Source organism: Anser anser, assembly GCF_964211835.1.
Source record: "Anser anser genome assembly, chromosome: 5".
Taxonomy (NCBI): domain Eukaryota; kingdom Metazoa; phylum Chordata; class Aves; order Anseriformes; family Anatidae; genus Anser; species Anser anser.
The window spans coordinates 30,528,307-30,556,190 of record NC_139725.1 but is presented as its reverse complement, the minus strand read 5'-3'; the positions used below and the strand labels follow the sequence as shown (position 1 = coordinate 30,556,190).

At 42.8% G+C, this 27,884-nt stretch overlaps 3 protein-coding genes across 6 annotated transcripts in view; all 3 read left to right on the top strand.

Moving 5' to 3' along the window:
- The first annotated feature begins 6,961 nt into the window (after positions 1-6,961).
- Positions 6,962-17,709, top strand: MED6 (mediator complex subunit 6). Its single transcript, XM_083836657.1, has 8 exons — positions 6,962-7,117; positions 9,885-10,044; positions 11,079-11,170; positions 13,691-13,773; positions 14,435-14,543; positions 15,027-15,142; positions 15,924-15,951; positions 16,589-17,709. The coding sequence occupies exons 1-8, from the start codon at positions 7,096-7,098 to the stop codon at positions 16,717-16,719; spliced, it is 741 nt and encodes a 246-aa protein (XP_083692783.1). The 5' UTR covers positions 6,962-7,095; the 3' UTR covers positions 16,720-17,709.
- A 148-nt stretch (positions 17,710-17,857) lies between these two features.
- On the top strand, positions 17,858-26,988 carry ADAM20 (ADAM metallopeptidase domain 20). 4 transcript variants are annotated; one of them, XM_083836651.1, is made up of 3 exons: positions 17,858-20,656; positions 20,731-20,803; positions 22,553-26,973. In XM_083836651.1, the coding sequence occupies exon 3, from the start codon at positions 22,959-22,961 to the stop codon at positions 25,104-25,106; it is 2,148 nt and encodes a 715-aa protein (XP_083692777.1). In that variant the 5' UTR covers positions 17,858-20,656; positions 20,731-20,803; positions 22,553-22,958; the 3' UTR covers positions 25,107-26,973. The 4 variants fall into 4 exon arrangements, 3 of the variants coding, with proteins under 3 accessions (XP_083692777.1, XP_083692775.1, XP_083692776.1); XR_014584644.1 differs by having other exon boundaries at positions 17,858-26,796; positions 26,895-26,988; XM_083836649.1 differs by lacking the exon at positions 20,731-20,803 and having other exon boundaries at positions 20,874-26,973.
- Positions 26,989-27,184: 196 nt separating this feature from the next.
- SYNJ2BP (synaptojanin 2 binding protein) overlaps positions 27,185-27,884 on the top strand; it is an 8,528-nt gene continuing 7,828 nt past the window's right edge. Inside the window, exon 1 of the mRNA XM_083836659.1 lies at positions 27,185-27,318. Coding sequence (XP_083692785.1) covers positions 27,249-27,318 — 70 coding nt within the window. The 5' untranslated portion in view covers positions 27,185-27,248. The remainder of the gene's footprint in view (positions 27,319-27,884) is intronic.

Genomic DNA, 27,884 nt, shown 5'->3' with positions numbered 1-27,884 from the left:
AATGGGGAAAGCTGTCCTGGAGAAACAGCCGTATTGATGGAGGGTGCTCATTGCCCTGCTCTACCTTCTGTTCCCTCAGACAACAGTCTGCACTTCATGGCACTGAATCAAGCTATGAAGGTCAGTCATGTGCTGTATTTCTGATGGTAAATGTTAATTTTGGACAGATTTGTAGGATGTATAACATGTCTGCATTCGTCTCCTGATGTTCCTATTATTATTTATCACTGGATCATGATAGCTTTAGAGTCCCAGTGGAGCCCCACTGTGCTAAGTACTATAGAAACACATGCCCAGCTTTCTCGTTTTGGCTTCACTCCAGTAGATCAGCTCTATTTGTGTATCTCCTGCCTTGCTATCTTGTTTTTTTTTTTCTTCTTCAACAAAGAGGATATTTAAAACACTGGGGAGAGGGGAGCATGGGGAAACGATCACTTAAGATCTTTTTCTTGTTAATCTGTAAGCTCCCTAGCTCTATTCTCCATTGCACTGACAGAAAAATGGGACTAGTTCTTTGCTAGATGTGCAAGTCTCACAGCATATTCTGTAAGTTGCCACATACCTACTGATGCTAATACGATGTGCAAGGCAGGGAGGTGCTGTGGTGCTTTCAATTATACAGGTGAAGCTCTGATATAAAACAGGTTTGTCATTTGCTTGGAGCACATGGTGAATCTCTACAATGTGAGCTTAATTAATTTAACCCACTCTTTCCTATCAAAGTCTTATACAAAATACTCACAACTGGACCACTCTTGGCTGACCTGGTCAAGAAAATATCCCCAGATGGAGGTTTCTCTTATGTGCAGAATGTACTGGAAAGTGTCCTCTTGGCAAGCTAGATGGTTTCCATCACTGAATATTGTGGGGGCAGGGTCACACCTACAGCCTCCTAAGGTGCTGTGACGTGGCAGAGCAAGGCTAATATCTCGTTCTCTGGTGATGGGGAGTGCAGCACCAGTATTTGATATTTTTCTGATTTTGAGGTTTGATATTTTTCTGATACCCAAGGGACCAACCTTGCTTCCGTGGGAACATACTGAAGCCAAGATGAAATTATCTGTATTTGAGAAGGAAAACCCAACATTTTTTAAACACAGCTGATGATAGGAAGTATGTTACTCGTGCAGGAGAAGGGATGGATGCTCCTGAGAATGCAATTCCTCTGCAAATTGCAGTGCAGAACATTTGAACTGACTTCTTGAGCATCTGTAATAGTTCCAAGAGCCCACGCTGAGCACTGATTCATCAGTAGTTCCCCACCACATCGAGGACTTCTAACTTAGAGCTCAGAGGGCAATAAGGCGAGTCTGACAGCGATGCTCTCTGCAGCACCTTCTGAATGGAAAGGACGAGGAATCCGCACTTTCTCAGACACACCTGTAGCAACCAGGTGAATCCCCTCTCTGAAACCACCTTGTACAAACTAAGCAGCCGAAGGTCCTGTTTTGCTGTCAAGCTGAAAGGCTCCCATAAACTCGTGCCCTGTTGTGCCACCTGTATACTGACCTGGAACTTTCCTCTGTGCAGAGCAGTATCCAGTTAGCTGACAAACAAATCTTTGATGATCCAGTATTACCTGACTGAGGGGAACACTTTGCTGTAGTGCCTTCGTGCAGAGACCTGCGGCCTGGGAGTTGGAGCTGACTGGGCGGTAGTGACCAGGTCAAGTCATCTGCTCAACCTGCTGTGCCAACCTTTGTTCATCCTCACAGAAAAGATCGTGGGCAAGGATCCTAATCCAACTCGGGCACTACAAAATTAGCCTGGGACCAACGTCTGGGCGACTTGTCCGTCTTCGGTATTGTGTGGTGTGAAAGCACCGATGAAGGAGCAACATACCGGTCAGGACAGAAATAATGTTTTTTATCGCTACCTGCAGGGGGAAATGTGTAAAAATACTGGGAAGGAAGCACAGGTGTTAGGGTTTCCAGGCAACCAACACCAGTAAAAAATAACGTGAAAGGAGAGCGGGGAAGAAGCGATCCAATCAAAGACCTGCCCGGCCAATTAGGTGCCCGAGACAGTGATGAAGTGAGCACATTAAGATTTCATAGCAGGTGAAGAAATCTGATCTAGGTGGACAGAAGGTGCAGAAAAAATTGTATGTGACTAAACAGACACAGCGGAGATGAAAACCATATCGCTGGAATAAAATCCTTTATTTTAATTATTATAAAACCTGGAGTTGTTCAAGCAGAGAGATTATTAGCGGTTTCATTTATATTCTGCCCCCGATGTTGCTTGTTTGCTTTTGCAGCTCTTTTGGAACAATGAAATTAAGCTTTTCTTTTTCGCTTCCTGATCTGGTCAGCCCCTCCGTGTTTTGCTTCCTCCCACCGGGCTGCAATAAGCGTTGCCAGTGTGCAACCCAGGGCTCACTGCCAAACCAGAGCCCTGTTTTTAGCAGAAAATACAGTTAACCAGGAAAGCAAATCCTGATTTTGTTCATCAGACGAGAGAGACTCTATTTTTCTAAAAACCTTCTTTCAGATCAGCCAAATGCCTAAGGGCATAAAAATCGAGGACTTCACAATTTGGCCATATTATGTTTATAAACCACTGCAAAACATTGGTATTCAAGCCTCCTGAATGATATTCTATGTCTGTGTCTGTCTCCAAACCCGTGCGTTTCTCAGGACGTGGGGCAACTTCTGTTTTGTACACCTGTCCCGTCTGCCCCGCGAGGTGACCCCACACCTGCAGATCGTGTCTGTTGCTTTCTTCTCTGTCATAGGCTCCCGTGCAGACAATCTCAGTGCAGCAGCAGAGACATACTGACATTCTAGATGTCTGCAGAAACAAGAGGGCCAGCATCCTGAGTTTCAGTGATGCTTTAATAAGAGATCATGAGCTAGAGGACATTGCTGGTGCTTCTTTGCTTAGGATCTCATTTCCTCTCCTGCCTGCAGTTGTCGGCAGCCATGTGACATCCTGACATTTCTTCTTTATTAACTTCTTGACAGATAGCCTTCTGGGGTTTATTATGAGACTAATTGTTTTCAAGAAGCCTTCAGGATGTTAGCAAGGTTTTATCTTTATTTTTTTTTCCTGTGCCTTTGAACACGTGACTCTATAAAGCACTATGAGATGTGTTAAAATGCTCTGAGGATGCCAGCAGTAGTACTCGTACCATCCCTCCGCTTCCATGCTGTTTGCAGCAAAGAGCTGATAGCGATGAGGGGGACCCAGTTTTGAAGAGGGCACCAGCTGCACCCATCATTGCAGACACTTCAATTAGATCTTCCCTGTGGCATTTTTCCAGTAGAAAAAAAAAAAAAGAGCACACAAGCCTGGCTATTTTTTTCTACAGTCAATGCATGTGATTAGCAGTATTTATAAAAACTGTGCATAAAACAGTAGCTCAGGAAAAGGAAAAGTACAGGCAGATGTGCTGAACAAAAGGAGAAATTAACAGACTTTGAAGTCAGCAGAAGTGCCTGATTAAGGATGTAAAGAACAGATTTTGCAGTTTGCCCATGTTATGTGTTTCTAAAGCATCATTCCACAATGCATTTTGAGGCCTGTGGGAAGCTATGCCATAGAGGACTACATGAGTAGTATCATCTAAAGATACTGTGGACATTGTCACTGTTTTCAGGGCGGAAGCAAGGAAGTCTCACCAGCAAAAATGTTAAAGCAAAATAAGGGGAACAAATTCAGTCACTTAAACCTTCTCCTTCTCCCTTTAAAATTTTGTGTTTTCAGCATTTTCTTTGCATTACCCATAATTTTCTAGTACAGTTTTTTTTTTCCCAAAACAAAGATAAAAGCATTTAAAATAATGTTTTCCTATTCCTATTTACTGTAAAATCGGTAGCAACTCACTCATTTCATATGTAATTCAAGCCCTGCAATTTTGCATTAGCATAGGAATTTAAATTTCCCTTGCAATTCACATGAGAGCTAGGTTTGCACAGAACAGTTAATGGGACTTGGAGCTTGTTACTATCAAACTGTGAATTCAAACATAGGCTGGCAGAATCCAAAATGCTGTGATGATCTCGCTGTTCAGCAGCCTCTAATATGTTTTGGAAACTACCCAGAGTATAATGACAAGGATACAGAGACAGTGCTTTTTACCTGATGGCATATAGCTAGTTTGTTTTTTCTGCCACTGCGGTCTGCTAGAGATGTGCAGAGAGACAGCTTTCCTTCCATTTGTAGATGCAGTTCTCTCAATTTAGCTATGTTTATTTGTGACAATAAAGGGAGTCCTTGCTAGTGTCCCTGCTGTACCCATAATGTGATCGGAGCGTTCAGCACTACCAATCCTGCATCCACTGGAGATACAGCAAATTGTAAATTAGGAGCAGTCTCTTTTGTTGTATGTATTCTATGTATAGATATGCCTAGCAGAGAGGGTCACATTAGGACATGATTCCTCATTAGCTCTGATGGGAGAAGTACATAGAAATAATTCTGCTGGGGGGAGGATGATATTAAATGACATCCAAACAGTGGGGCATGAAAGGATGCCAATTTTTATCCAAGTATTTTATGCATTTTTAAAACACACAGATAAATCCCTTGTGATTACGTCTAGATATCCATTCCTTAAGGTGCCTTTCTTTGACATTAAAAGCAGCGTGCATAAATTCCTCATTTTACCCACAGCATTCATCAGATCTCCATCCGTAATCCACACCTCCTGCTAACAAAGACAGAACAGAAATACTCATTAGGAGTCCCGCTTCAAAGAAAGCTGAGAGAAAAAAAAATCCTAGACTTTTATCCTGCGGTAGAAGGTGAAAATGTTACCAGATGAACAATTCTTTCCAGCAGTGCTTCAGCTAGTCTCACCATGTAATGGAAGATTTATTGTAAGCCATCAAACACCATTATTTCCAATACAGGAGTCTTTGCTTTTCAGCCCCTCATGCATCCGAAGACATACTTGCTCAGGAGAGGTGCAGAGTCAGCAGGAAAGATGGACAACGTGAATAATTTAAGTGGAAGTCAAGTTCCCATTTTCTACTTCAGAGAAATGGTTTGCACAAAAATGTAACGAGTCAGGGCGCCACACACACTCCAGAAAGTTGGCTATTATTTGGCATTTATACTCTCAAGGAGGATTGGTCACAACAGGGATATTTAAGTATGCGGTTTAGAATGGCAACCTATCATAATATTGTTTGGAAACACTCTGCTGTGGATAACTTTGGAGGGAAGCGTTTGACCAAGACAAGAAACTGCTAACAATTAGCAGTTGACTGAGGAATGGGGGTCTGCAGTGCATGTGCACATGTGAATTACATGGTGGGAAAATATGTCTACAAAATATTATCTCAGTAACAAGGACTCAGAAATGACAAAGCTGAAAAGATTAGCTTTGATTTTTAATGCAATTAAAGACTATCATGTGCCATTAAAGACTGTATCATGTGCCAGGTTTTCATGGTTTCCTTCTGCATTCAGAGTTCAGGATAGATGGTGCTTTTCTGTTCAATACTTTGTTTTCTGCCACTGTTTAATCATGTTTATTTATGCACATTATTTTTTGCACATTAAGCAAATCCTGCTTTGAAGAGGGAATTATTAATTTCCTCGTGACGCTCGCCACCCCAGCATCATTATGGTTTTTTGAGACGTTAATACATTTATTTTCACAAACCACTCCGAGTTAAGGGACCTGATATCACCCCCCCATTTCAGACATGCAGCCTCGAGGCACAGAGATTACAAATATCTCATTTGGGGATTTAAAATGAGATGGATTTCAGAGAACTCAACTTCTCAGAGTACAGAGAATTATAAAACATGCAAAGTATGACAACTATAACTTTATTTGCAGTGGGTGCTCAGCACATCTATAAGCCAGTTCCCTGGTGTGTGTCTCCAACAGATGATGAATGCGATTACTGGACAACTGTAAAAGTTAGAGCTTTGTTAATAGACGGTAAGACTATATCACTGGTAAGAATAGAGTCTAGCTCTCTAAGGCAGCATTATTTTGCCTTACCTATTTATCTTGTCACTTTCTGTAATGTTCACTTAGTACTTTGACATCTTGCAACTTTGGAAATTGGTAAAACAAATGATCTGCAGGCAGCTCTCCTTCACAGAAAACAATTTCAGTATATTTGCAAGTCATACATCAACTCCAACATATTGAACAAGACAGAAATCTTGAGGGGGGGAGGAATGTTTGTGTGATTCAGTCCATCTCATAATGCATCTGTACAAGAGGATCAGATAAAGAGCAAATAGGCAGCCTCAGTTCTGGTTTGTCCTAACTGTGTTCAGTTTTGGGCCCCTCAGTACAAAAAGGACATCGAGGCCCTGGAGCGTGGGCTACAAAGGGCTACAAAGCTGGTGAAGGGCCTGAAACACAAGTCCTGTGAGGAATGGCTGAGGGAACTGGCGGTGTTCAGTCTGGAGAAAAGAAGGCTCAGGGGAGACCTCATTGCTCTCTACAGCTACCTGAAAGGAAGCTGTGGGGAGCTGGGGGTCAGCCTCTTCTTGCAGATAACCAGTGATAGGACTAGAGGGAATGGCCTCAAGCTGTGCCAGGGGAGGTTCAGGTTGGAAATGAGGAGACATTTCTTCTCAGAAGGAGCAGTCAGGCATTGGGACGGGTTGCCCAGGGAGGCGGTGGAGTCACCGTCCCTGGGGGTGTTCAAGGAAAGGTTGGACGTGGTGCTTAGGGACATGGTTTAGTGCGTGACATTGGTAGTAGGGGATGGTTGATGACCAGAGGATCTTGAAGGTCTTTTCCAACCTTTTCTATGATTCTATGATATTCTTCCACCCGCTGAATTTCGCTCTTCGCCCTGTAACCCCTCAGTAACAGCCCTTAGGGTGGAAATGCCAGGCACCAGAACGCAAGGCAGGAGCTATTCCAGTGCGGTCACCTCCAGACAACATCACCCTGACACCCTCAGCAGCGAACCCCGCCGGCAGTGCCGTGACACCCCTTAGGCAGCCGCGGGCCGCGTCCCCTCCCCGTGGCGGCCTCCAGCCCCACCCGGGGCCACGGCCGGGCCGCCCGCCGCCACCACCGCCATCACCGCCCGGCCTGGCGGGGCGCTCGTCCCGCGGCCGCTGCCCGGCGCCGCTCTGCGCCGCTTCCGGGCCTCGCTGGGGGGCGGCGCCATGGCGGCCGTGGATGTGAGAGGTGCGGAGGGGACGGGGGGATCGGGGGGAGGCCGGGGGGATCGGGGGGGAAAGCCGCGGAACCCTTGCGGAGCGGGAAGGGTGTGGGTGGGGGTTCCGGCATGGGGACACAAAGAGAGCGCTCTGGAGAAGGGGAGGTTGAAATGTAAAAGAAGGGTTTCGTCCTAGGCAAAGCGCGGGTAAATTGCTGAGGAGTTGGGAATTTGGGGGGGGGGAAAGGGGTGCGAGGGCATCGGAAAGGTGAAACGGGCTTCTCCGTAAGACCGTCACGTTCACCGCCACCATCTCTGTGAGACCATTTTGGGGTCACTCCAAAAGCCTGCGCGTGGTGAAGTTTGGAGAAGGACCAGGAGCAGACATCTAGGGAAAGCTTGTGAGAGGTTAAATTTGATAATGCTGCGGAGCTTTTCTGCTTTTTTTTTTTTTTTTCCTTCAAATTCCTACTTAATAACTTGTGCGGGCCTGTTTGCTGCTCTGACTGCCGCGTGTGAGAGCTGCTGGCAGCCGTGTAGGCAGTCAGCGGCTGGAGCTCTGCAGTGAGCCCCTGGCTGGTTTGAGGACCTGCTCTCACAGTTCCTGTGTTTTAAGGTCCCTCAAAGTCGTTTATTTTATATAAGTCAGTACATTTAATAGAGCCTGCAGCATACTTTTTCAAACTAGCAAGCTATTTTACCGTTCCTGTCAATTTGTCAAAGCCAGTTGGTGGGCAGCCCAACCAAGACTGGTCTTGCTGGGTCTGAGAGCAGTTATGAGTTTTGGCATCGAGCAGGTGTGGTGTCGGAGCCTTAGAGCCCACCTGTATATTCAGTTTTACAACACGTTGATTGGTCTGTATCTGTCATTGTGAGCTCAACTGAGATCCCCTTCGAGGGCAATCCACACAAGCAAGAAAAGTATTTGAAATGTAGTACGAGAATTTATCGTGGCAGGAATGTAAGTGCTTAAGGTTTTGATTTTGTTCGGAAGGAGAGTTTGCTGTCTGGTTTTAAATTGTATTCAGGATAATCAACACTACTGTGACTTAAGTGCTTAATAAAGGGCCTTAATGCTATGTACTGAGATTCCTTTTTTTTTTTTCAATAGCGAGGAGAGGTAATGGTGTACGTGAAAAAAACATAAATGCCCCTTGTTCAATGAAGTAGTTAGACTGGCAGTTCAGAGATTGGCAAGGCAAAATGATGTATTAGTGATTATTTATATTGCGTTTTTTCCTGGTTCGCGGGGCAGGTAATGTTACTTTAATAGCTGCTCCTCAGAGGAGCTGCCAGTAGTATATGAGCTGACATTTTGGAACTGATCTGGCCATCCTTGAACGTGCAGAGTTCTTGCAGAAGTAAAATATTCACAGTGGAGTGTTGAGTAGGGTGTTAGGATTGGCAGATAATGCATGAGAGTGAAGGAATGGTTCCTGTGAGAAGGGGGTTTCCATTCGTTATTCAGTCTGTGGTGGCCTCTCATCACTTACATTTTGTTGTTTTTTAATTCTAAGCAATGCATGCCTTTGTTGCCTGCTTTCTCATGTCTTGTGAATTGCTTGCGGTTACCAGAATTTAAATAGCTGAATTTCAGGGTGTCTTTCAGGGTGCCACATGGATCTTCAGTGTTAGCAGATTTGTTGACTATAGAACCAGTTGTTGACTCTGGTTTCTTTGGTCTGTCTTTTACTTTGCCAATTCAAGTGCTGAGGAACGTAATTCTGCTGCAGTGTGATCGTAAAATTCAAGGACTTAAATTCAGATGTCCGAGCATGTGTAGAAACTTACCTGGCATATAACAATTTCCATGTTACAGAGTATATTTCATTTATAAAGCTTGCTTTTTCTAAATGATTGTGAATACCTGCATAGTTAGATTTCTGTAAACCCCACTGAGATATGGAGTAAGTAATTTGACACGGCGTATTTGGCAAATTACTGTAGAATCTGTTGTTTGTGAATGCTGGGAAACATGGGACCAAAGTTAGCATCTTTTTTTCTGTTGCGTTGTTTCTTTGGTTTATTATAGATTCCACCAGCATCAAATATAATCATTCTTGAAACATAATGGTATCAGATGCTGTGATATCGCAGAGATTTATTTTAATAGCATAACATTGTAGAAATGTTAACAACACCACTATTTTGTTTCATTATATAGATCTCTGTAATGTTTTACTTTTCAGTACCATGGTTTAGGGCTTGGAAACTATTTTTTCTCAGAAATAAACTGTTTTAAATGTTACCAGGCTCAGATTTAGTGTAATGTTTCTCACTTTTTTCCCACAGTAACAGATTCTAGCTGAGTTCAGTAAATTCAGCTTACCAAAGATTTACGTTTCATCACTGCCTTTATTATTCTCTTTACTCAGCAAATGCTGTGGTTCCTAAAATAAACTTATGTGACACTACTAAGTAGGTTTAGTGTGATATTATATGCAATATATGTTAACCAACTCCTACCAACATATGCATGCACGTGTTCACATGGATGTGTGCACACACCTTGCTCCCATTTTTGAGACATCAAAGGCATACCAGCAGCTAGTAGTGAAGGAAAGCAAAATGCAATAATTAAACGACTATATTTCTGTTGTATACGTAGAGCAGAACTGCAGAAGGCATAAAGGATACCAGTTGTGATTTGAACTCTGAAATGTATTTTTAATTAGAAGTGGCTTGTGTGGGGCTGTGTTCCACCTGCTGTAATCATCAGCTGGTGGCAATTTACTCTTGGAGATGTTTGCTGTGTTCCTGGCTGCTTTGGTACTCATTGTAGGTTTCTCTTTCCAGATAACCTCTTGGGAATTTCCTGGGTGGACAGTTCCTGGATTCCAATCCTAAACAATGGGAGCGTGTTGGACTACTTCTCGGAGCGAAGTAACCCATTCTACGACCGAACGTGTAATAATGAAGTTGTCAAAATGCAGCGAATGACCTTGGACCATCTGAAGTAAGTTGCAGTTTGGAACTGCTTCCCACTAGTGTCCTTTGTCCCTCCATCCAGAGGCTTTGATAGTTGAATGGAAGCATGCTGGAAACCTCCTGTTCTGTGCTTTGTAGTCCCACTGCTTGCCAGGGAGCCCAGCTTCTTTTTTAATTAGAGTACTTAGATGCCTTCTACTTCCTCTCATGCCATCATGCCATTTCAAGGAGTATTGGGTGTGAAGGATTCTAGCTATATCCTGAGATTCTAGTAAATCACCTTTTAGAAATTTCTAATTAGGAAAGCTGTCTTCTTTCATTGTCCCAGCTCAACAGAAACTGGGCAATGGTAATGTCTTTAAGCGTTTTTTCTACGGTCAATAGGGTTTATGTTAGGGGATACTTTGCATTCATAAGTAGTTTGTGATTCCATGTCCCACTGGCTCCGTGCCATACTTAGTACAGAATTCCTCCAAGGAGCTGGCTTTTTAGTACGGATAATAAAAGTATTGAGCGTTGTAAATAAACTGATCACAGATGGTTGTGTAATGGGATTGCAGCATGTGCAAGTTAACTTTCTTTGCAGTTTCCCATCTGCTACGCTGAGCACAAGTGAGATATTTGCGAACTATTTAAAGACTACAATGTGATAAGGAGTGTGCAAGCTGAGCTAAAAGTTCATTGGTAAAGCCACTTGTGTTTGGATGTGCTTGCAGAGAGGCTTTCAAGTGAGAGACACAGATGGTCACATCAAACACTGGTCCTTCGTTTCTGTGTTTTAAATGACATCTTTGTGTTAATAGATTGTGTCATCTTTCTTGCTCGTTTTTTGTCTGCTAATGTGTTCAGCTCGGATGTGTCAGGTGTTGCAATTCCCTTTTTATATGCAGGTAGGTTTTAATAGCTAGCTCAGGAAATCCTGTGCCTTTATTTACCGAGCATTCTCAATAAGCTTCCAAAGCATGACAGCTTTATCCCTGTACTGCCAGGCCCTTGATAGCTCTTCACATCCCACAGATTTTGCTTTGAGAAAGATTTTTATTCTGGTTGTTTCTATTTCAGCCAGATGGTTGGAGTGGAGTACATTCTTCTTCATGCTCAAGAGCCTATTCTCTTCATTATCCGAAAGCAGCAAAGGCAATCTCCAACGCAAGGTAAGGTCACTCGCTTCTTGCCACCCTTGAGAAGGCCAGTCAGTTAATCCCTTTTATCTGTTTCTAATTTGTTTGAGCACTTCTGGCTCCTCTTTTCTGTCGTTATCTTAAATCTAAGTAGAAGGTTAGGAAGCTTTGTATCGGAGGTGGGGTAGAGGTATTATGTCTGGCAGGGTGACCTCTGGTGTGTTCAGAGCAGGGATTGCCATCTTGTGGTGAAATCTGAAGAGTGCACTGAGAAGGGCTGCCCTGCGGTGTATGTGTTCATACCATGTCTTATTTACATATTTGGCTAGCCAGGATTTTTTTGTTTTATTTAAATATAAGGCTAATTATATTATTAGTTTAATTAGAGCTAATCATCTGAAGTGGCTAGTATGTGGTTTTTTAATTTATTTTTTATTTTTGCGGGGGAAGAGCTGTGATTTCCATTGGTTAGGAAGAGGGATCATTAATGCTTCTGTTTGTGTCATTTTTTCATTCTGCACTATTTCCGCCTTCAGCTGTAGTTTGGGTAGGCTGCTGAGTAGGATCTTGTCAGTGGAAGATGACCTTTCTGAAAAATGACCATGAGATGCTCCAGATACTTGTTGTTGTGATTGTGCTTCTGAGGCCTGAGTATTTTTGAAATCATTAGACCTTCCCAAGTTCTGAATGAAATACCTTTGGTTTTTCTCCCCTTTGCAGGCAGCTGGATTCAGTATTTCTTTTTAACCTTAAATTTATTAGTTGTGCATGTGCAATTAATTAAAGAAGCAAACACATTTCAATGGTTTTTGAAATGTCTTCTCTGTTTACTCCATATACATGTAAAATACTTCAGGTTATTTCAGAGTAAACCTTACAGAAAAGAAGAGCAGGGTTAATGCTAGTTATTTTCTAACTTTCTTTTTAGTGACTTAGACTCTAAACTTGCATTTTGTTCTTGTATAGGACTTTGAGTTATCTAGCAATGCTTCTTATTTGCGTGTATCAGATAACGACTTCTTAACATTGTAATTCTGTACTGAAAAAGAACATACGTGTCCTCCTGCAGTGGATTTTCCCGTTGTTTCTTTAATAAAGGTTTTGAATCTAGCTTTCAAAAGGTGCATATGGAAATGTCACGCACCGCTTAATTTCCTGTTTAGACACTTCTTAAATCGAGAGTAGATTTGTGGCTTCCACAACAGGGGTGTTCAGACTTCTGCTGTAGTACTAATGTGCATATGGTGGAACTTAACTGGGACTTCCGTAATGTTTTTCCCATTGTGATTGTACAGTTTGTGCTAGACACCTTGTTTGAATCGCATAGTTCCCTGGCTCAAATGTTACCCATATGTTTTATCGTGGTAGAAATAGTAGTGGATTTGAGACATGGGAAACTAAATTGTAATGAGTTCACAGCTAGGGTTGAGTAATCAGGGAGGACTAGTGCAGGTCTGTCTTAGGATTTCTCCGTGTTTAAATAAAATACTTTTTTCAAATTCTTTGAGCCAAGACTTTGCCCATTTGAAGTGGTTAAAGTTTTTTGGAAAAAAAATTTTAGACCCAGTGATTAGGGAGAGTTGTCTGTCCAGGAAAGTAGGCTGTTTGGGTACAGAGCTGTGAGATGGAAAAGCTGCTGTTGTGTGTCTTTCACCACTTCTAAGGAAACGCTGAGAAGGAACTCCTCTTTCTTTTTAGAAGTGGGTACTGGCTGAAATATGCACCCAGTTGTCTCGGTCTGTTAATTAGGGCAGGTGTCCAAGTTTCATAAAATGCAAGTACTGGAGGAATTGGGTCCTGTCAGTAAAAAGGTTGCAACAGAATGAGTTAAAGCAGATGGAGGGACCAGAACAGACATGTGCACAGGCAAGAGTCTTGGGAATGGGAAGCGGGCAGCATCATGATAGCTTCTCAACTAAAGAATGCTTGGCAGAACGTTATGGAGACAATTGAGATGTTTCTCTGCACTGCAGCTGTAATGAACAAGAGTTTTTGGTCCGTTAATAGAGGTTGTCCCAAGCCTGATTTAGCAAATGTCTGCTTTGGAAGGTTGTGGGTTTCTTTTTTTTTTTTTTTTTTTGGCAGAATGCTACTAACTTAGAAAGGCGTACTGTGTACATGCTTAGCTGCCACTGGGCTTGGGAAATTTAGCTAACAAGATTGCATAGGTTGTAGAAAGCTGACCCCAGAAGAATGAGATTTCTCGTTGTTGTGGGTTTCTGCCAGTAGCAGAGACTGATGGAACTACTTCCAGTGCAATTCCAGTGCATTAGCTCTGAAAATCCCAATTCTTGCAAGATTAATTATTTGCTTGCAATAGGAGAGGACTTAAATCTGATGCTTTTCTCTCTGTAAAGCAGACTTTGGGTTTTTCCCCTTAGCCCCTTTGGGAAGGGTTCAAATAAAGCACCTTTGAGGAAAGACTTAGAAGACGAAACTTGTTGGTGAAATGGATATTGCAATTTCAACTGTTACTACTGAAATCCAACAAATACACGGTCTTCAGCCAGAGCTTTAAACTGATCCTGCGTATCTTTTTTTTTCTCCCCACAGTTATTCCATTGGCTGACTACTACATTATTGCTGGAGTGATTTATCAGGCACCTGATCTAGGGTCTGTCATTAATTCCAGAGTTGTAAGTGTTCTGTACATTTGATATATCAGTTTTTATCTGCTTTTATTTTTGATCATTCCTTAGGCTTTTTCAATCCTTCCTTCACTGTACTACAGTATTCTCTCCCCCCTAAATAGTATGCAATAAGTTAAAGCAAATGCCACTGGGTAATATAGTGTGTATTCTGCGCGGAAATGTAAGATCTTGGAATAGTGCAGTGTGGTCCAGAAGGCAGGATACATCCCTTAAGGACTAAGGGATTAGAATAACTGAAGGTAGACAATTGGCAGAACATGAGGTTCAAACAATCAAAAGAAAAATTAAGTGACAAATAAATTTGAAACAGTAATTAAACATGTTGAACTTCAGATATTCATGTTAAAGTAATGTGAAATTTCTCTTTAAATTTCACTCAAGTTTGTTTTAATTTCTTCTTTTGTCCTGGTAAACTGCTGGTTTTGCCAGTTTTTATCTGTAAGTTAAGAAAAAAAGACACCAACCTCAGTCGTACAAGATCCTGTTACAAGGATTACATTCTTGGTCCGAAACTAGCTGTCCCAAGTTTCTTTCTCAGAACAGAAATGAATATAGAATACTGATTTTAAAATCTATACATAAAAAAATCATGCTGTATTTTCTTCCTAAATTTTGAAGACTGCCTTACATTGTCTTGTTCTGAAAGCTCACTGCAGTGCATGGAATTCAGTCTGCTTTTGAAGAAGCAATGTCCTACTGTCGCTATCACCCATCAAAAGGCTATTGGTGGCACTTCAAAGATCAAGAGGAACGAGGTATGATTCCTGGTTGCTCCTGTGTGCCTTGGGAGAGAGGGAGGATAATACAGGGAAGGTGAGAAGGAAGAGTTTGAGGCAATGCATGGTGGTGGCGTAGGGACGAGGTTAAGTGCGTGTTCTGTATGAAGGGTAAGTTGGTGCTCCCTGCCAGGTGGAAGGAATCTTGCTGTTCTGTGCTGGTGTGGATAGACATTGAGGCATGGGTGGGAGGTGACAATGGTGAGCTATCTGTCAAGAAAATGGACCCGACTTCAACCCACTGGGAGCCGTAATATGCTTTCAGAAGCCAAACCATTTTGTTTTGAGGTAAAAAATCATTCTTAACCCGTCTTCCACAAAAAAAAAAAGGCAGCATATGTCAAAGAGAAAAATGGAGATGAAGTTCAGAGGAGAGACACATACCGACTTGTCGTACAACAGAGAGTTGCTCGGAGAAGAGAACTTCTAATGTAGCTTCCTCTTATATCTTTATACTTGCAGAGAAAGCTAAACCAAAAGCCAAGAAGAAAGAAGAACCAAGTTCTATTTTCCAAAGGCAACGGGTAGATGCTTTGCTTGTAGACCTAAGACAAAAGTTTCCACCCAGATTTGTTCAGGTATGACACTTAAAAGCCGCGGTATTACTGTAACTTACTCTGAACTTAATGTAGTCATAAGTACTTGAACAGCTGAAAGTGACAGCGGGAATCTTCTTGGCTTTCTGTGACGGTAACGCAAGCTAGGTAATAAATTTGACAAGAAAGCCTTTGATTTGTGTGTGGGATTCCCCTCTGTAATTACAGGAGTTACCAAGACCTTGGCAAAACTGCGAGGGCAAATTTTATTGTACACATTCCTTATCTATTTATGGAAGGTCTGTTTTTGTCAGCTATCAGATTTCGCTGCTGCTTCCAGTTTCCTGCTTTGTGAGCTGAATCAATCCACCACAGCTATTGTGTTTTAGTTACTCCATTGTTCTGGATGCCCATTAATCAGCATGGAAATTCTCAGCATTCTGTGAGGCTGTTGTGATTACCTCTGGTAATCTCTAATAGCCCTTTGTTCTATCAAGTCTTCTGGTTGGGAGCAATGAAAATGATTATTACAACAACTTGGAAAACTGTTTGCTCTTCAGATATCGGGAAGGACGGGCTAACTGAGCATATTTTGATTTAGTTCTTTTCAGCTGTCGGGAAAAACAATGTTAAAAAAATGAATATTGATGTTAAAAATAATTTTGTTTAAAGTGTATTTAGTGATGTGTTCAACAGCCCTCCCTTCTACCCTCAACTCGTGTAACAGGACATTGCTTGGTGTGTATTCTTAAGCGAATACTAGGAAGGGTCAAGAACTATGACTTTGATTCCACTGATCTGTTGTTTTTTTCTTCCTCCACAGCAAAAGCCTGGAGAAAAACCTATCCCAGGTAAACTTCTAATATTACCACAAGATTATTTAAAAAAAAAAAAAAAAAAGGCTATATGTAGCAGTGTCTTTCAGTTGCTCAATGAGCTCCTCACGATTTCTACTGAGGTGCTTAGGGATTCTGGCATTGCCCCGCTGTGCAAAGTACTAGGTAAGAGCAGAGCTCTCTGCGGCAGCCGGAGTGAAATTGAAGAAATGAGTATTCTGCTCCCTGTCTTGAAAATGTCTTGCCCTTTTCATCTGTACAAACTATTGCCTACCAGTCCAAACGCAGGAAATGGTCTTTGAAAGCAGCAGGTAGGGTAAGGGTAAAAAGGGTAGAAAGGGTAAAAGAGGGAAGGAATAGTTTGGTCAGTCTGGCATCCTAGTGATTTTAGCAAAGTGCTACAAGCTTAGGAAAGCATGTGAAGGCTTTTAGGTGATCTTAAGCAACCTCAAAACAGGAAAAGCATGAGCTAGATCTCTTCAATACATTCCACTTTTAAAAATCTTTATAGGTATGAGTTTAGTCCATGGTTGTTCTTAAGCCTTTGTAATTAATTTTGTCCCTTTGAAATCAACAATATTTTCTAAGTACTCTGAAGAATATTTTAGGAATGGAAATTGGAGGTTTAACACTTTTGCTGTTACTTCTTAAGTGGATCAAATCAAGAAGGAACCAGAACCAGCCCCTGAAGCTGTCAAGCAAGAGGAAAAAGAGACTGTAAAGAATGCTCAGCAGAGTGCTAGCGCTAAAGGACCACCTGAAAAACGGATGAGACTCCAGTGAAGGGAGAAGTTGTTACACGTCTGGATTAGTAGCTGGAAAACAGCAGATTCCTGCTCCCCTTTCTTCATATTTAAGCTCTTCAACTAAGACTGACAATTCAGGGATTGAAGTCCCTGTAACAGCTTTTTCTGTAGAAGCCTGTCACAAAAATGTTAATGGCAGGATGCGAGTTGCCTCAAAGAAGGTGTTTTCAGTTTTTGTCTTATTTTGAATGTTGACTCCTGGGAATGGGTCTTACAGGGATGTATTTTGCGGTCTCCTGAAAGCTACAAACCCCTTCATCCCTTGTGTCTTGGTTTCCTATGTAAAAAGAAAAACTTTTATTAAAAAAATCTGAATTCTCAGCAAATAAAATCTTGGCTGCTACAATGCCTTTCTTAAATACTTTGTTAGTAGCAAATATGCCATATGTGCTGGCATTATTTTTTTTTTCGTGGATATCAGAATATATCATTCTATTTTGAGGAAGGCAAGTTCAACTAAAAGATTTAGGCTGTCTGCTATAAATTGCTGTGCCTTTAGTGTGCTTGGGATAAAGATTAGAAATTTGATAGCTGGAGACTCAAGTCCATGTTATTAGATACCAAACTGCTCTAAGCCTCTGATACGTTCTTGGGCGCTTATTTTACTTGAAGGCTTAGCTACTGTTTTATAATAAAACCTAGACTTCTGAGGGAGACTTATGACGGCATAAAACAGGGTAAATTGTCCTGCAGTTGCAAGCTCAGAGTGAGGCTGTTTACATTTCTCCTTTTTACCACACTGTCACTCAAATATCAATTACATACCTCTTCATCTGTGCTTCTAGCACCTTCTTGCTGCATCTTACCACCTTGATTAGTCATCTGCCTTTTAGACCTGAGGAGTTAGGGCAGTGGAGGAGAAGGATTGCTAACAGTAACGCACTTTGCTACTTAGGTATGCTGCTTACAGAAATCATTTTTTTGGCTTGCAGAAGAAAAAAAAATAAAGCAATTCATTGCAAAGAAATGACTGTTGGTTTGTTTTTGTTTTTTGTCAAAGTAGTGGAGCAATCCTTGTTTTCTTTTCCCAAATCTGCTTTCTTGCAGTAAACGACAAAAAGGGCTGTACATAGCATATAGAATGTACATAGGAAGGGAGACTAAGATATGCTTAGATTGTTGCCTCAGATTTATTTTGAGGTTATGAGAGAGACTTTATTTCTGTTTCAATAACTAACGAAGAGTTCTGACTGGATAGCTATTGAATGATGGAAAGACCCATGTAATCTTGGTCCTGTAATCCACAGCTGTAATAGCAATTACAAGTAAGCTGATAGGTGTTCACTGTTGGTGCAGATATTAGACCTAGAATTGATACATCAGCATACTTAAGAGTGTATTAGGTTAATTATGTATCACGTCGGTGAAGTTTGAACAGCTATTTCTCAAAACATTGATGGAAGTAGATAATAAGGTAGTGTGAACTATTAAATCAATATAGATACAGAGAGAGCAGTTATTCTGGAATGCTCAAAACAAGATGGAACTAATTATTTAGGCTTGAATAATTACCAGACAGCATGAATACGCTAAGAAAAGGGTGTTGCTTCTTTCTTGTATTAATTACCTGAAAGGAAGGAGCTCAAGAAGTGCCAAAACCAATACCTTGTCTACCCACATGGTGGAAAAGGGGACATCTCCAGAAGTGAGGCATGAGTGGTGAGGAAATTCAAGAGTCCCTACTGAGTTTTTGATATTCAGGTAAAATTCTTGGAAAGGGCTGTTAAGGTAGTTGAAGTTCTACATGGTTATTCATGTAAGTAAGAACCTGTAAGCTATTTGGAAAAACCTTAAGTTGAGAAGATGACTAGATTGCACTGTAATGAAGATCTAGCTTGCTTTTTTTTTTTTTTAAAGGAGAAAAGTTAACTACTTGCACATCAAAGAAAGATTTGAAATTACCAGCAGAGGAAAGATATCTTGCCTATTGCTAAAGGCATGCCAAAATGGTCAAAAATAGATGCTGGAACACATGGTACAAGTAAAGAATTCTATTAGTAACTGGGCTTCCCTGAAATGAAGTGTATTGTTGTACAGCTCAAATTCCAGAAAAGGAATTCTGCCAAAGTATGGGGTTTTGAAGAAGGGCAATAATATGAGTAGGAGAAAAAATTCTTCTATGAAATCACTGGTAGGACCAAGACTTTAGTTTCTTAGGAAAGAAAAGACAAATAATGAGTCTGTAAAATTAAATGAGTGCTGCGAAGCAAGTAGGAAAGTAGAGAGACCTTGTTCTGTCTTGCATTACAAGTATAAAGGGACAAGCTAATGAAGCTGAAGGGAATTACATTTGAAATAAATCATTATACTTCATGCTCAGAGTTTATGATTATTTAGAGATGAGGGTGAAACTTGAGGGGGCAGTCTGTCCTCATGTTTGCCTCCTGTAACAGTGTTTTTGCTTTCTGCAGGTGGCCAGGTATTGGCCAGTGTCAGACAGAAGGCATTAAAAAGGATGGACTTCTGGTCGATCAAGTCTGAGTTAGTGCCAACATCTAAGCTATCGAGAGGGTAGAAAACGGCTTCCATACATGAAAAAGTGAATTAGAATGTGATAAGCCTCTTTGAGGGGAATGATCTCTTCCTGAGAAACAAACAAAATTCAAGAGCTGTAAAAAACACAAATTATGTTATAAAGCAATGGGGAGTAGTATCAATGAATGAGTCGATTTCTTAGCTGTCTTTCAGTGCTGGAGGCTTACTGTACTTGGGAGTGAAGAGTTGAAATCTTTTCTGATCCTGTTATTTGCTGACAAGATATTCTCAATTTTATCAGTTATATGAGCTTTGATATTAACTTGCTCAAGTGACATATCAATTATTACTGCTAAACTCCAAGTAATTTACTGCCAAAAAGCTGTTAAACTGTTATCATCTAGTCAATTACATTTCTTAGTGTATGAGAATCTAAGTCTCTTCTTCTCTCTGGTGTTTTTACAATGTCTCTCGGTTGGAACCTGAGCACTGAAGTCCAAAGTCCTTCAGAGGACATTCAGTATTTGTAAAGCTTATGGATAAAAGGGAAATAAGGAAGCAGTTCCAAAATTTGTACTGTGTGTCACTTTCTTTTGCATAATTATCTTTTTTTATCTTTTTTTAAAATCTTTTTTTATCTTTTAGGTAGTGTCTGTTGAAACTTTAAAGGGTCTTTTCTTGGTTTCAATCAGGTGGTTGCAGGAACTAAAAATGACCTAAAAGTATAATATGAACGTTCTCCTGAGAGCCTGAAGGTACATATAAATGTCTGCATACATATCCATATAAACAGATAGGCATACAAATGAGTGTATACATATACATACACATTTGCAAAAATCTGGCCACATTATAGGAAGAGAGGGAGTCTTGCTATCTCAGTTCATTAAGTAAAGCTAATGGTATCTGAAATGTGACATAAATACTGTCCTTTCTGCTCTTCACCAAGTAAAGTGTGACCAGGTGATACATTTTGCTCATTCATTCCTCTTTGCCACCCTGCCTCCATACTTCATATTTTGGTAACCTTTTGACAGTCAAAAAAGTTACATGACATTTGGACAGTATGTACATGTTGTTTGCCAAAGACAACTGTAGTTGGAGCAAGGTTAGAAGGAGATAGGCAATAGGAAGGACAAGACAAAGGGTAGATAAAGATACTAGCTTTATTTTGAGATGGGGCATTCCCTGTGAAGAAAATGAAGATATGTTATGCAAATAGGTTGTGGCTTCACTGAGCAGACAGATGGCTTCTGAACAAAGCTGATGTGACACATTTCTTATTTTTTTTCCCCAATATTTTTAATGGTTGATAATCAGGCATTCAAGACAGTTTTTCTTGGAGAAAGTGGTGAATTTTTGATCAAGTGTTGTTTTGGTCCTGTATTCATGCTTGCTTGATGCGTGTTCTTCTGCAGCCTAATGTGGATCATGAATGGGTGAGTGGTGGGGACAGGTTTTGATGTGGTACTATTGACCTCAACAATCAGGAGGTTTCATTTCTTACTGCCAGGACAGTGGATTTCAATGTGTGGTCTGCAAGACTACTGGATGTCTGTACCCTGTTCCTAAAGACCCAACAGCAGGTAAGTGAGAAAAGTAAACCTCTTGCTAAGATTGTTTCATAGTAGCTTGCACCTTCACTGAAACTTTTAGGGGACTACAAGATGGAAAAAAAAAGAAAACTGCAGAATACTAAGAAAGCCAGTTACACCTTCTCAGCAAAAAACATTTGCTCTTGAAGAAGCTATGGACTGATGCAATCTTTCTTCCATTCTCTCTACTATAAGGTCAGTCACTTTTTTTTTTCTTCCAACCTGTTCATTATCATATAATGGGAATCTTTCTCTCTCTCCCATTTACTGTTCACTTAATAAGAGTACAGAAGTGCAAGGTTCTGCTAATCTGAATGCAAATGTCATCGCTTTTTATGTGCTCTTGATGCCAAAGGGTTTGCTTTAGATGCTCAACACAGTGTCAAATTGTTGACTTGTTCCTGCCCCCAAAATAACTTGCTTATGAGTTCAACGGTTGAACCCAGATACTTTCAAGTCAACTGTGTAGTTATACGTACATTAAAAGAGGAAAAAATGTAGTAAGTACCTTCTGGGGGTAGGAAGTACATCTAGCAAGTTGGGAGACTGATTTAATAGGGGCTGTCCTATAATTTAAGGAATGGTCACACAGCAGAAGTATGAATTTAAAAATAGCACTGCACACAGATTATGTAATAGGATTTTCCGTTACAGCTACTGTGATCTGAATTACGTTTATTTCAAGAGGCATAAGGTGACATAGTTCACAGCCCTGGAATGCAAACCCAGTGTGAAAAGTAGTGGGCAATTATTCAACAGCTAACTGCACATGAAAGACTTCACAGAAAATAATTTATATAGTTTTAGATGTAACTAATAAGAAAATTAATCTAAGGTTAATTTAGGCCATGAGTTTGTTTGCTTTTAGGTAAAGCAGTAATAAACAATTTCAAACAATGTACAATAATGGTTATCTATGGGTATCTAGAAAGATTCTGATAGAAGCAGACATCCTCCTGTTTTCATTCCTTTAATCCAGTGTTTTACTACTGGGTGTGCACTACCAATGCTGGCCACACTCAAAATGAATGCCTGGAAATGTGTCTGGTGCTGAAAAGAAAGTTGTGAAGAGTTCCTAAAAGATAACAGGTGTTGGTACGTTGAATCCCAGCACCACATGCCAAAGAGCATGCATAGCTGTGCTGTGCTTAACCTGCCTTACCACAGTCCAGGTCGCTGTCTTAGAGCTGTATCGTGATGGAGCGGTTCCCTAACACTGGGGTGGCAGCCAGGTGGTAGACGTACATGCAAGCAGCCTCTTCCCTGTGCTCAACAAGCAAAAACACCTGAAAAGGTCGTGATGTAAGAAAACCACAGTTGCACTGGTGGCATTTGTAATTGAGGCACGTTGCTGTTATGTACATAGCAACTGGGAGGCTTTATGGGTTTATACCTGGAGCTATGAGTTTGCTTCTCTGCTATCAAACCTAGTGGAATCAGGTTCATCCCTTGTTCTGTTTTTCATGTGTGTGTGGGTAGGTGTGTCACTAGCTATAGTAAGACAGGCTATGAAAAGGCACCAAGGAGTGTTATGTCCTGCTACCCAGCATTTCTTTATTTTTCCATTTGAGGCCCTAAGCTCTTTTCACACTCTGTTGAGTCGCAATTGACTGTTCCTGATCTTCACTCACAAACGATCTTTTAATAAAAAAGCGAACAAAGCCAAAGCCAACCTTTGAGCTATTTCAACAGATTTTTTCCCCTTATGGTCTAACCAAATGATTTATTTGCTCTCTGCAGACATAAATGACTAGGAGTGTGAAACTCAGCTGGGTCTCCTCCTTATGCAGAGCTCTTACACTTGCACAGGAGAAATACCCATCCATTTGAAAATGAGGATTATAAAAAGCTGGAAGCGTGCCTGCATTGGACTAATTCTATTTATTCCTCCACAAAAGCCTCCATACGTGCTGGCAGAGCAGCAGCCGGCTGTCTCGAGGCACACTCACAGCCCTCTGAGGTGTACCCCGAGTGGTGGGGCGCCATTTCCCGATGTGGGAGGCGAAGGAGGCCGCCATGCTGCCGTTCTGCCTCAGTTCTTCACAGGGGGAGGGCAGGCGCTGAGGGGCAGTTGGGGACTTGGGGGTGGCATTCCAGGCTTGGGCCCCTCACAAAGTGGGGCGTGGGACAGTGCCAGGCGGTGGCCATGGGGACACTGCAGGTGCTGCTGCTGCTGTTGGGCCTGGTGGGGTGCCCCACTGCCCAGGGGGGCGAGCCCGGGACGCTGCACATCACCGGCATGTGGGTGACGGTGCCGCGGCAGTTGAGCCCCCGCGCCGACACCAACCCCCTGACCGTCTCCTACTGGCTGGAGGTGGACGGGCGGCCGCGGATCCTGCGCCTGCGGCCCAGGAGGGGCCTGGTCTCCCGGCCCTTCACCTTGGTCACCTATGGCGAGGATGGGGCACGCCGGGAGGAGCACCCCTTCGTGCAGGACGACTGCTTCTACCAGGGAGAGGTGCAGGGAAGCCCCGGCTCCCTGGTGGCCCTCGGCACCTGTGGCAGGGGCCTCCGTGGGGTGCTGTGGGTGGAAGGTGGCACCTACGAGATCGAGCCCATCCCCGACGATCCGTCTTTTCGGCACGTCCTCTACCGCATGGAGGCAGCTGACAACCCCATGGGCCCCACGTGTGGGCTGACCCCGGAGGAACTGCAGCACCAAAAGGCTTTGCTGCCATGGCTCCAGGCCCCCTTGGTGGAAGAGGAGTACATGCTGAAGGAATGGTGGACGCACATAAGGTATGCGAAGATAGTAGTGGTCGTGGACAACGTGCGGTTTGTGAGGTCGGGCAGGAATGAATCCGAAGTCTTGAGGCAAGTCATAGAAGTCATCAATATCGGGGACTCCCTGTATGAACAGCTTTCCGTTCAACTGTTCCTCGTGGGACTGGAGATCTGGACCAAAAGTAATTTTATAAACATTACTAACTCTGTAAACAAGGCACTTGGAGACTTTAACAAATGGCGAAAATCAGACCTGTATCCACGGTTGCGCCACGATACCGCTCACTTATTTGCATACCAGAGCTTTGGAAAAAGCCTGGGGTTGGCATTTCTGGCGTCCATGTGTGATAGCCAGTGGTCAGCAGCAGTTGATTCCTTCACCAACAGGAAGTTGTCCTCGTTTATTATCACGTTTGTCCATGAGCTGGGCCATAATCTTGGGATGCGCCATGACGAACCGTTCTGCAAATGCAGGCGGAAGAAATGCATTATGTATGAAAGCGAAGTTGACACCGATGCGTTCAGTGACTGCAGTTACAAAAACTACTTTGACTTTCTTGGGAGTGGTGCTGGCTGCCTGCATCAGCCACCGGCACCTGGCAGCTACTACACCTTGAAGCGTGAATACTGTGGGAATAAGATAGTAGAAAGCGGAGAGCAGTGTGACTGTGGTTCACGGTCAAACTGCAGAAAGGATCCTTGCTGTCACCCTAACTGTACATTTACTGCAGGTTCAGTTTGTGCTTCTGGAAAATGTTGCAAGGGCTGTCAGGTCCGTCCAGCAGGAACACTGTGCAGAGCAAGTACTGGCGTCTGCGACCTGCCAGAGTACTGCAACGGGACTTCCCCGTGGTGCCAGCCAGACTTATACGTACAAGATGGAACCCCTTGCAAAGATGGTTCCTATTGCTATCGAGGAAAATGTTCTTCCCACGGTGAACAATGCAAGCATCTCTTTGGCAAACAAGCCAGGGTTGCTCCTTTAGATTGTTTCAAAGTGAATACTCTAGGTGACCGGTTTGGAAATTGTGGTATTCGTAACAATATTCATTTTATAAAATGCAGTGTTGAGAATATGTTATGTGGTAGGATACAGTGTGAAAACATACACAGGTTGCCTTTTTTGCAAAACCACATAACGGTAGTCCAAACCCCTGCTGAAGGTAAAAAGTGTTGGGGTCTTGACTACCACATAGGGATGGCTACAGCTGACCTAGGGGCTGTGGAAGATGGCACGCCATGTGGTAGTGACATGCTTTGTATCAAAAGGACATGTACCAATATGTCCGTGCTGAACTATGACTGTAACACAACAAAGTGCCATAACAGAGGAGTGTGTAACAATCGTAAGAACTGTCACTGCAGGTATGGATGGGCTCCTCCAGATTGCGAGTGGGAAGGATTTGGAGGCAGCATTGACAGTGGACCTGCTCCATCCGAGGAGATTTTTCAGAGAGCAAAAATAGGAGTAACAGTATTTAGCTTTCTTTTTCTCTTTGTCCTTGGAGTTGCCCTTACCATATATTATAAACAGGAAATAGGGGAATGGCTTAGGAGCGAAAAAGTCTGATTCTATGGAAGAAGATAGTAGTTCTTCCAAAGCTGTAGCTGTGGATGCTCCTGGGAAAATCTCCAATTGCCCTTGAGCAGAGCCAGCTGATAACTCATCAAAGTAATTCAACACATTCTGAATAGTTATAATCTAATATAATTTTATTAAATACAGAGTAAATGTTATCTTTGTTTATTTTAAGTTAATAAATACTGGCATTAATGTGTGCTAGTTTTTTGATTTGCACCTTGAGCTCTCAAAGTAGTTAGGCAAACAGTAGGTATAGATATTATGCTCCATATCAGCTGTTTACGAATGTAAACTTTTTAAAACAGGTGTAAATAAATGGTTTGTTCTACTTTACTCCTTCATCTAATGCTTTCTTCAATTCAGGGAGAGGTGTTTGTGAACACCTTGCTTCTGTCAGTCAGTAATAGCCAAAGCGAAAAAAAAATGCTCTTGCCGTTTCTTCATTGAAGATGCACCTGAAATGCGCAGGCAGGCTAGAAACGGATGTTCTGGTGAGATGCAGGTATATACCTGGCATAAAACCTTCCAGCTGTTTCCAGGGAGGAACCTTTCAGGAGGAAGGTAGACTGTAGGGAGTGGGTTCTTCGTTTTGTGAGACGGTAGAGAAGTATTATCCAGATCACGCCAGTAAATGTTACACTTCTGAACCATCAGATATATGTCAAAAATACAGTGACACCAGACCTGACATTTCACAAGGACAAGTCTGTTTTTTCTGGACACTTCATACTACCTTGACTGTAGGTTCTTCTAATAAGTGCTATGTATTTTATAGTTGCAAAAAAAAAGAAAAAAAAAGCTGTCTGTGAGACTGTGCAAATTAACTGAATTTCTAAAATACTTGAAACTATTCTGCAAGCCCCCCACACCCAGAATTCCTGCAATATTTGATAGGTATTTTATCTAACTAGCTCAGGAGCTTTCTCTTGCTTTACTATGTGATTGCTTTGTAAGCAGTTACTGAATGTCATAGCTCTACAGCATGCTATACAGAAGCATATTTTCCATTTTTTAACAAGATATAAAAATTGTCAAATTTATGAAAAAGCATGGAAAAAGGATCTGAAAATACCAATCGATGATTTTATTATTGTTATTATTGTGTATATTATAGCAATGTCTAGATTTTTCCACCAGATCAGCATAAAGAGGAATCTGTAGTCCAGATTTACAGTGAGAATTTTATTCTAAAGGACTGGCATTTTTGGATTAAGGGCTATAATGCACTTGTCTGCTACCAGAATGATTATATGTATTTGGAAAGCAAAACCCATATTTTTAGCAAATGTTCTGTAAAGGCAGGATAAGTAACACAATACTCGCAACATTTGGGAAGAAAGATGTGGTTACTCTACAAATAACAATGGAGAACTCGTGCAGGCTCCCAGGTGCGACACACGCTTTTCGAATATGCATTTTCCTACACATTTTTAAACAATTGTGCTTCTCATCCAAAAAGACCTGGTTACATTATGGTTGGGTGTGAAATACAAAGATGTGATTCAGAGCTTGTTGTGGCTCTTTGTCTAAAGCAAAGGGGTCCTTAAATTGTTATCTATATTTGCCTGGTGACCTGAGGTAATGCATTGTTGGTCCAGCATGCTACATCTTATCTTGGTACAACATGGATGGTTTGGGGTGGATGAAGAAAACTTAGTCCCTGCATTTATGCCAAGAGGTGAGATAACTCCACTTTGACTAACCCACTGTTTTATTCCTTACAATCAGACCCCTTTCTTTTTTTATTATTATTTTTGTTTTGTTTTGTTTTCCCAGAGAACTAACGAGCACAATTCAGGTGCAAGAAGCAAGGTGGATGTGACAAACGAGGGGCTGGGGATCGGGTGAGAGAAGTAACGCAAGCGCTGAGGGCTGGCTGTGCGCTACTCGGAGCCCCGGCTGGCTCTTTTAATTTCACTTTTTGAACCCGAAAGCATCGGTGGCAGAGGTCTGGGGGCTGCAGCCCGACGCCGTGCCGCTGCTGCCCTCCAGCACAGCACCGAGGGCGCGCTCCAGCGCCTTTCCCCGGCGGAAAAACTACAACTCCCAGCGCTCCGCCGCGCGGCCCCGCGGCGGCCGAGGAAACGAAAGCGGCCGCCCCGGGAGCCGACTTCACCTTGGGGCTGCAGCATGAACGGCAGCGTGGCGGGCGGCGGCGGCCTTACCGAGGAGGTGATCAGGCTCACCCGGAGACCCTCGGGTACGGCCGGGGCGGCGGCCGCCCCTCGCCGGGCCCCGGCTCCTCCCGGGCCGGGGCAGCCGCGCCGAGGCCTGCGCTGCCCGGCGGGGAGCGGGGAGCGGGCGGGCGGGGGGGGGGCAGCGGCGAGGTGGGGACCCGGCCCCGGGTTTTGATCTTGTCGTCGGGAGGTGGCGAGGAAGCCCCGGGGTGCCCGGAGGGAGCAGCCCCGCAGCCGGGACCCGTCTCCCGAGTGCCGCCGGCGGGCGGGTGGGCGATGCTCCGGCTGCTGGCGCTGCCGTGGCGAGTGCTCTGCTCCGGGAAGAGGCTGCGGGCTGTGTAAGCGAGAGGTAACTCCGCCAGACTTTGTCTTCTGCCATAACAGCGCTCTGAGGTGCCGGCTGCTGGCGGTCTCCCCCCGGGAAACGGCTCAAAGCGGGTTTTTGGGAAGCCCGGAGCTCTTGCTGCCGTCTCCTGCCTGGCTCCTGTCGCTTTGGAGTGAAGCGGCAGGTGTGCGGCGCTCCGGTGTTGTTGGACGCCCAAAACTGGGGGCATTTCTGAAAGTTTTAGTCGAAGTGACAGTACCCATC